Consider the following 8,359-nt stretch of genomic DNA (forward strand, 5'->3'; position numbering starts at 1 on the left):
CTTGCTGATGTATCTGTGCTTGTAAATACAGCAAGCTTGTGGTTTTGAATATACCTCCAAGCTGCAGCGGATGTTCCAAGATATTGGTGTAAGCAAGGATTTGAATGAGCAGTTTAAAAAGCACCTGACCAATTCAGAACCATTAGATTGTAAGTAACACCTTTACCTAAGTTACTGTTGCATAGTGTAGCTCCCTCCTATTTCTGCAGAGCTAAGTGTGTGAGGGAAATATTTGACTTAGTGCCACAAATTAGAGTTAGTGTTCTTCTGACCATGATAGCTGGGATGTTTAAATCAGGTCTTTAAATTTTAGGTCTGTTCTTTGTCTTCAAGTAGCTCTTTATATATTTTCTGAGTAACCTCTTGTTGATTTTAGAGATCACATTTAGGTACATAACTAAATGAAGTTGAATACTGTCTCGTCTTTTTTTTCTTCTTTTTTTTTCATGTTTGATGGGGGGGATGTTTTTCTTTAAACAGTTTTGATTGTTAGCTGTTTAATACTTAGACTTACGTGAAAGTATTAAGGATAAAAGTATATTGTGTTCCAGGTTGTTAGATGCCCCTATCACCTTTTTATACTTTTCTTTTCAATTGAAGCACATTGAACCAAATTCTGTCAAGAATTGATGATTATTTCTTGGGTTACAATTAGAGTTGTGTATCATCAGGTTTAAATTTTACTTAGTTTTTGTATTATTCATTCTTGACTTGACCAAAATGCCTTACAAGTATAGGTGTGAAAGGTCTGTTCTTGCAGTTGAGTATTGTGGAGTGATGATGAACTTCCTCTTTTAACACCAAAGTGGGAAAATTGTAACTCATTGTAGAGGTAGAAAGAGAGTAGTAACTTCTCCAAATAAGAGATGATTGAGTGCCTGTAACACTAAATCTAAAGCTCTCCAACTGCAGTGACATCTCTCATTAATAGTTTTGGTTATGCTCCGACAAAAATAAAATAGTGCTTAATGATTTTTTACCATGTTAGTTTGACCATGGGCCAGAAACATGTCTGTGTTAGAACTAGGACTGTTTGAAGAGGGAGGGAGGAGAAAGTGGGATAATGCAACTCATCCTCTTCACCTCTCTTTTAGTGGATTTCAGCATCCAGGTGCTGAGTTCTGGATCGTGGCCATTCCAACAGTCCTGCACGTTTGCTCTGCCATCTGAGGTGAGGCACTTGCACTTGCTTCATCTGAGCATGGAATGATCATGAGAGAAATTATTTTACAAGGCTGGTGTTTCCTTCCATTCTGTTGTGTTTCAGAGAGGGCTATAAGTGTCTCTGGTATTTTTCTATTTGGCTTGAGGATATTTGGAACAAGATAATTGAGTAAGGTAGTAGGAGGGAGCTGTGTGAAATCCATGTTTTCATGTCTTTCCCATGAAACTCCCTGGTTAATGAATCTTTCTTCAAAATACTCAACAGCAACTAAAGCACGTCTTTGTTAGTGCATTTTTCTGGGTATACCTAATTTAAGACACCTTTTCATACCACTGCTTCAGCTTTGCCCAATAAAATCTTTAGATATTATAGTCATTAGTTTTCTGCTGAGTGCTTATCCAGAAAAAAGGCATGAATATTTAACATGAAAAATAAAATTAATGCTGTTACCTGGAGGATGAAGGTGTTTAAAACAAATTGCTTTTCTAGCCATGCTTAATGTATCCTAAAACGAAGAATGAACCTTAAATGCCTGTTTACATTTGTACTGTTAATGATACTCTAAAGGGGAGACCTATAACAGAGGGAAATTTTTCATCCAGTCTGTCGAATGAGAATACTTTGAATTTCCGTTTGGGTTATTTAGACAACAGGGTGGTTGAGGGTAATCAGATTTGATGATCCCCCGTTCTTTCCAGAACATGTTCTAATAATGGTAAATGAAGGTAAATAATATTTATTTATTTATTTATTACTTATGTTTTTATACAGTTAGAACGGAGCTATCAGAGATTTACTGCATTTTATGCCAGTCGTCACAGTGGAAGAAAATTAACATGGTTGTATCAGCTGTCCAAAGGGGAATTGGTTACCAACTGTTTCAAAAATAGATACACGTTACAGGTAAGGACAAGTCATACCAGTAGAAACACTTGGTAATAGTTGTTTTCAGATGACTGGATGCAGGCCAGTAGAAACTTTAGTATCAGTGCAGTAAATAAAATAAAGATACAATAAAGATTTGTGTTTAAAAGAAAGTTGTCTTAAGAAACAGAACACATTGCCTGTGGTTTAAACAGGTGTTGAAATGCATTTTGTGAGATAGATACAACCTCTTTGCCTAGGATCTCATGCTGCTTATACTTTATGGTCTGCTTTGTTTCAAAAAATAAATGAACAACAGCAAGAAGAAACAAGATAATGTCAGAGTTTGACCTTGTCATCAACATATGTTAACACTGTGGTGATAGCCATGGATAAGCCACCGATAGCTGCTTGGTGCATAAATTTGGTTTCATTATTCTGCTGGAGTTGGGAGGGTTGTGAGGATGAATTCAGAAGTCTGTATTGGGTGTAATGAAGATTAAATGGGCAAGAGTTGGAGTGACAGAGGAAAACAATTTAAAACTATATTAGCAAATAGAAGGATAATGTTTTGATGCCATAATAGAAAATTTGATCAGTGTCTGAAGCAAGCCAAACTGGGGGTTTAATCCTGGGGTCTTATGTTTAGGTAATTCTGGAAGAGGGAGTTCTGGTTGTAAAAGCAACATTTGATTTTTATTTTTTTTTTATTAGCACCACTTGGGTATTCTCTGTTGTCCAAATATTCCAGTGTATGTGTTTAAATGATGAGTTTCAGGCTGTTCAAATTCAGGAAGTGTTTGTAAGTTCTCATTTTCTAATTTCCCCCCATCCCCTCTGTTCTCTGTTTTTGGATCTGTCAGGCATCCACATTCCAGATGGCCATTTTACTGCAGTACAACACAGAAGATGCCTATACCGTGCAGCAGCTGACAGACAGTACCCAAATAAAAATGGTAGTGACTTTGCACGTTTTACCACACTCTAGTGAGCAAGTGTTCTGGTCTTCAGGGCTCTCCCTGCTATCATAAGAAATTTGGATTACGCATGCTTGGAGCCAGAACCAGTTTCTGTCCCAAAGGAGACAGATGTGCTCTATTCTTGGTCAAGTCACTTTCCTGGTTTACTTTCCTGTAATCATAACTGCCTGGTCTTCTGAAGAGTCTTAATGCATGTATATTCCTGTTCATGACTGGAGTGAATTGTCTAGCTTCCTGCTGAGCTCTGGGTAGAAGTTTTCAGTGTTTCAATGCATACATTTTAATGTTAAAAGACAACATTCTAGCAAAACCAGCATTTTCCTTAAATGATTGATCTATGCATCTGTCATTCTTTTATATCTCAAGGCCTTTTTACATGAACATAGTAAATCTGCAGTTTGTTGGCTAACTCTCTCCTGTGGAAAAGGTTCCCTCCTTTTCTTCCCAAGCAGGCTTTATGGCCCACAATTTGACATTTATTTGACCTTTAGCAGTAGGTTTGAATCAAGTCTGCTCTGACTTCTGGAAAGTTAGGTGTTCCTATTCAGTAGGATCTTTACTTTTAGAAATGCCTACCTAGAAGGTTATTGTTGCTGATGGATTACAGCAAACCCAGAAGTCTTAGGGGTTGCCATTTATTACAGACTGTGGTAAAAGAGCAGCTTTGCAGGCCTGCACAGAATATTGCCAGTAGCCTTCTGGGTGAGCAACCAGCAACAGCAACCAGAAGGGATCCCTGTTAAAACAAAAGATGTTAATCAGAGCACAGAGTGCTTGCTTTCTGAAGTTTAAGCTTGCCGTGGTATATATATATTTGCATGGTTCAGGAAAAATTATTTCTTAGGCATATAAATCTGCTTGCAAAATATTACCTAAAGCAGCAACTGGGAAGATCTCTTCTTTGGAATTAGTATTTCTCAAGAATTTTGTATTTCACCAGCCACAAGGGGGATATGTATAACACCCAAAAAGAACATTGTTTTATTTCTGTGAACTATGTTTTTACTGCTTTTTCTTGCCCCCTCATTTTGCAGTGTTCTGACACTAAACATGTGCATTCTTGTTCAAGTTTTTAAATTAGACAAAGGTGCTGTCTATCTGCACTGATAATGTTTTCTATAAATTTGTAGGATATCTTGGCACAAGTTCTACAGATACTGTTGAAATCAAAATTGCTTGTAAGTACTCTTGCTTTGTTATGACCTGCTTAACATACAGGGAAATATGTTAGACTATTAATTAATTTGTTTGTTTGTTTATTTATTGCAGGTTTTGGAAGATGAAAATGCAAATGTTGATGAAGTGGAGTTAAAACCAGATACTTTAATAAAACTGTATCTTGGTTACAAAAAGTAAGCAGCATGCATCACTTAGATGTAATGGGTAGCATCCTTCTCTGCTTTCAAAATCTGGGTGAAACCTAATATACTTGGGATGAAAGCCTCACGGTTCAAGTGCCAATTCAAATGTAGATCCAATGTGTACCAGCATTAAAGGAAAGGGCTGGCGAGTTGTGGGGAATGGGTGTGATTTCAGCTCTTTGACTCTGGCTTTGTCATAAAATAAAGTCAAGGCCTGATATATTTCCATATGTCCTTTTTGTTCCTTGATTCCTGTCTAATTCTTGGATAACTGATTCAAGTGCTGCTGTTTCGCCAAGGTGTTACTCGTGTGCACTCGGCAAATCCATGATATTTTATAAGGTTACAGAAGTGTCCAGTGACCAGCAAAGGTCAAAGGCAGAAATGTTCATCCACTACTGCTAACATGAGAAGATCAGGCTCATTTTATAACCACGGTGTATAGAGTGATTTGAAGACTTAATAAACACAATTTTCAGTACGTTTTATTACTTACTTTAAACAGTTGTGTATTTTAAGCTGTTTACAGCACTGTGGTATTTTTATCATGCTTATCAGAGCATAGATATAAGCACACACAAATTCAGTGAGGAGTTCAGAACTTCCCAAAGATAAGATCACAGGTGAAAGAAACATTTTAAAACCATTCCTTGTACCTCACCCTTTATCTGCTTTCTGTCCCCCTTTACCAAATTAAAGGTTTGAGAATTCATGATCTGTTGCATTAATGCAGTGATAGAAACAGCTCAGTGTTGCTGCATTGTGCAGCTGTTGGTTCGCAATTTGTGATGGAGAGCACTGTGGTAAATAAATAACAATCCTCTCCCCAGGGCAGCTAACAGGTCTGAGGAGAGCCCTCTGCTCCCTGGTGCTCTGATGCTGAGGTTTGCTCCCCACTTGTGACACAGGACCTTGTCTTGAGTGGCCTCATGTGGCAGTGGGCTCACCTCAGCACAGCTGTCAGTGCCAGGGAGCTTGTGAAAGAAAGGCAGAGCTCAGTTCCACAGAACAAAGATATTCTCCCCATTATGGTCAGAATCCAGTCTGTAAATCAGAAGGGTGATTCTGTTTCCATTGACTTCCTTTGTCCCCTTCACTGACTCTAAGCTTCTTACTACACACAGAAATATTTTGAATACAATGTAACTGTACAGTGCTAGTTACACAGATCGCTAGGATGGATTCAGTAAACCGTGAGATACACAGACACCCACCAGAAAGGTATTTTGTTTCGCTGATTGGTTGTGGGCATTCTTTATTTTTATTCTAATTTTGTTTTAACTTGAATAAGTGCATCTAAAGTTTTGAGAGGAGCCAAAGTCCTGTGTTGTTGTAAAGTAATTATGGTGCTGTGGTTTTTATTTTGGAGTTGGGTTTTGTTCGGAGTTTTTTCTGTATTTCTTCGGTTTTTAAACAATCTAATTGTTAATTAACTTCTGCTTTACTTTACAGCAAAAAATTAAGGGTAAACATCAATGTGCCAATGAAGACTGAACAGAAGCAGGAGCAAGAAACTACACACAAAAATATAGAGGAAGACAGGAAACTACTGATTCAGGTGAGTTTTATTGCAGAATGCTGTCACAAATCTTTGTAATCACTTAATGAAGCTTATTGTAGGGTTTTCCTAATTTTTACTAGAAGAGAACATGCTCTAATTACATTAGAGTTCAAAAAATGTATTTAAAATATTCTTAAAGGTGATTTGAGTCTGTACTAGAAACTGGAGGAAGGCACTTCTACAGACAGGATGTGTTCATTCACATTGTTCTAACCTGATGTTGATGAGCGTTTGGGTTCCTTGAATACACGTTCACCAGAACTTGCCCTGGGTGAAAACTGAATAACTAAAAAATAGTAATACCCTTGTAGTATGAAATCAACAGTGATTTTATATCAATTCATTTGGAATTCACTTGAGAGGCAGGGGATGGAAATACAGATGTACCACTAAGACAGTGTCACAGTAAGGTTAAATATATAAAGAAAGCTTTTTGCTACACAAGTAGTTTTGTGTGGCTCTTGTTACCAGTTGGTGCTATTATTATTATGACTGACTGACTGACTGTAAGCACAGTTCTAAAAATTCATGTGTCGAAACCACTTCTGATGACTGTGTGCTGTGGAGACTGAGTTCTTGGTCTGTGTGAGTAGCTGACACTCGTGGGCAAAGCTTCTCCCTGTCTGGTGCTCGAGTTGGTTGTGGTGGTGCTTCTACATGGGCAGACATGATCTAGGGGAGTTAAATGGCTTTACACAGAGGACAAGTACTTTGCTCCTAAACACACCTTCCCAAATTTGCTATGCAGGCTGCTATTGTGAGAATCATGAAAATGAGGAAGGTTCTAAAACACCAGCAACTGCTTGGAGAAGTGCTAACACAGCTGTCCTCAAGGTTCAAGCCACGAGTTCCTGTAATTAAGGTATGTGAGACCCACATCTCTGAGCCTGGATTCCAGGAGGTGAGGAGGATACAGACACAGACAAAAATACATGCTTCTGAATTAAAAAGGAAAGCTAAGGGGATGGGATGGGCAAGGACAGATCTTTTAGAGTTGCAAGTAGGAAATACTTTAACCAGAAATACTTCTTTTCTCTTAGGGCAATATCCATGTTTCGCATTGTTGTCAGTGGTGGTAAAATAGTAACTGGATTGCATTTTTTCACATCAGTGTCACCTTACCATAGCCCTTGATCCAGGCTTACCTTTTGTTCCTGCTGTCCCAGTTGTGGGACAACAGTCAACCTTGGGGTTAGCTTGATAAAAGAGTTTCCTGCTTTCCTTTACAGTAAAAATGGTGGGATGGGGGGCATTGTATTTAATTATTTACTCATAATTGTATTGATTATATTAATTATTGATTTATGTATACTAATTTCTTCATCAGTTTGTCTAAGTGTGCTCACCAGCAGTTTTTATATCCACAACCAAGGGGTAGGTGAGGCAAAGGCGGTGAGAGCAGTTGCATAAACTGGCACCAGTGCAGGGCAGTTACACAGACATCCCCTCATTGCTGCTGCTGTCTTTTGTAACCTTACATAAGCTCTCTGCCTCTTGGTTAATTCTTTATTTGCTGTCATGCTGTGAAGTTGCTCAGCATACTGATGGTCTCCCAGTCACACCCCTGGAATGGCATGCAGTAAGTGCAATTCAGTTTAGTGGATTAGCAGAGCCTTCTGCTTGGATGTGGTCAGAAAGAGGAGAGTGAACTGCTGTGGTGTGTGTCCTTTGCCTATTGCCGTCCTCTGCTTGGCAGGGAACTCCCTCAGGGGACAAAATCAATGTTTGGAGAAACCTCAGAGAGGGCTTTTATGCCTGTGTCCCACAGCTTACCTCTGTTCTGTTCCTCCCACAGAAATGCATTGACATCCTCATTGAGAAGGAGTACTTGGAACGTGTAGATGGTGAGAAGGACACCTACAGTTACTTGGCTTAGCATTTTTATTAGCAATTACCTGACTGTGTGACACTCAGCAAGTAGGTATGTGATGGAAAGAATGAAAGCGACAGAACTTCATAGCAGCCACCCTGCTGCCATTTGGACCTCCCTTTTTAATGACTGAGACCAGGACTCCATCAGCCAGTCTCAGATTTACATCAGAACTGCTCAGGATTGATACATTTCAAGTATGTAAATATGGACACCAATGCCATTTAACCTAATTTAAGAACAGAAAGGAATCAGACCCTTCTCGTTTAAGGGTTGCATGCTACTGCATTTAAATCAATACATTGGCTATATGATAAACAGCTGCCATCACAGGCAGCACTTATACATGTTGGCAGCACTTGGAGAGCGAGTCCGAATGGACCCATGTGTAATCTGCTATGAAAAACCATTTGTATAGTGTGTTTCATTTTTTAATGTGTGATAAATAATAAAAACATTTTAAAAGATTTCTGTACAAGTTGCATTTGGTTTTATTGTTTTGTTTCATGACTTATCTTTCTAAATGTAAATAAAAGGTATAATGGTTATGAAAGCTAT

The 8,359-nt window shown here is 38.4% G+C and overlaps 1 protein-coding gene across 1 annotated transcript in view; it reads left to right on the top strand.

Annotated features, from left to right (window-relative positions):
• CUL1 (cullin 1) overlaps positions 1-8,268 on the top strand; it is a 51,892-nt gene extending 43,624 nt beyond the window's left edge. Inside the window, exons 14-22 of the mRNA XM_041425200.1 lie at positions 32-149; positions 1,095-1,171; positions 1,937-2,068; positions 2,893-2,985; positions 4,140-4,187; positions 4,279-4,361; positions 5,823-5,928; positions 6,680-6,793; positions 7,727-8,268. Of these exons, the coding sequence (XP_041281134.1) occupies positions 32-149; positions 1,095-1,171; positions 1,937-2,068; positions 2,893-2,985; positions 4,140-4,187; positions 4,279-4,361; positions 5,823-5,928; positions 6,680-6,793; positions 7,727-7,807 (852 nt within the window). The 3' untranslated portion in view covers positions 7,808-8,268. The remainder of the gene's footprint in view (positions 1-31; positions 150-1,094; positions 1,172-1,936; positions 2,069-2,892; positions 2,986-4,139; positions 4,188-4,278; positions 4,362-5,822; positions 5,929-6,679; positions 6,794-7,726) is intronic.
• Positions 8,269-8,359: the final 91 nt, after the last annotated feature.

The sequence above is a fragment of the Onychostruthus taczanowskii genome, unplaced genomic scaffold (genome assembly GCF_017590055.1).
Source record: "Onychostruthus taczanowskii isolate IOZ18803 unplaced genomic scaffold, ASM1759005v1 scaffold88, whole genome shotgun sequence".
NCBI lineage: Eukaryota > Metazoa > Chordata > Aves > Passeriformes > Passeridae > Onychostruthus > Onychostruthus taczanowskii.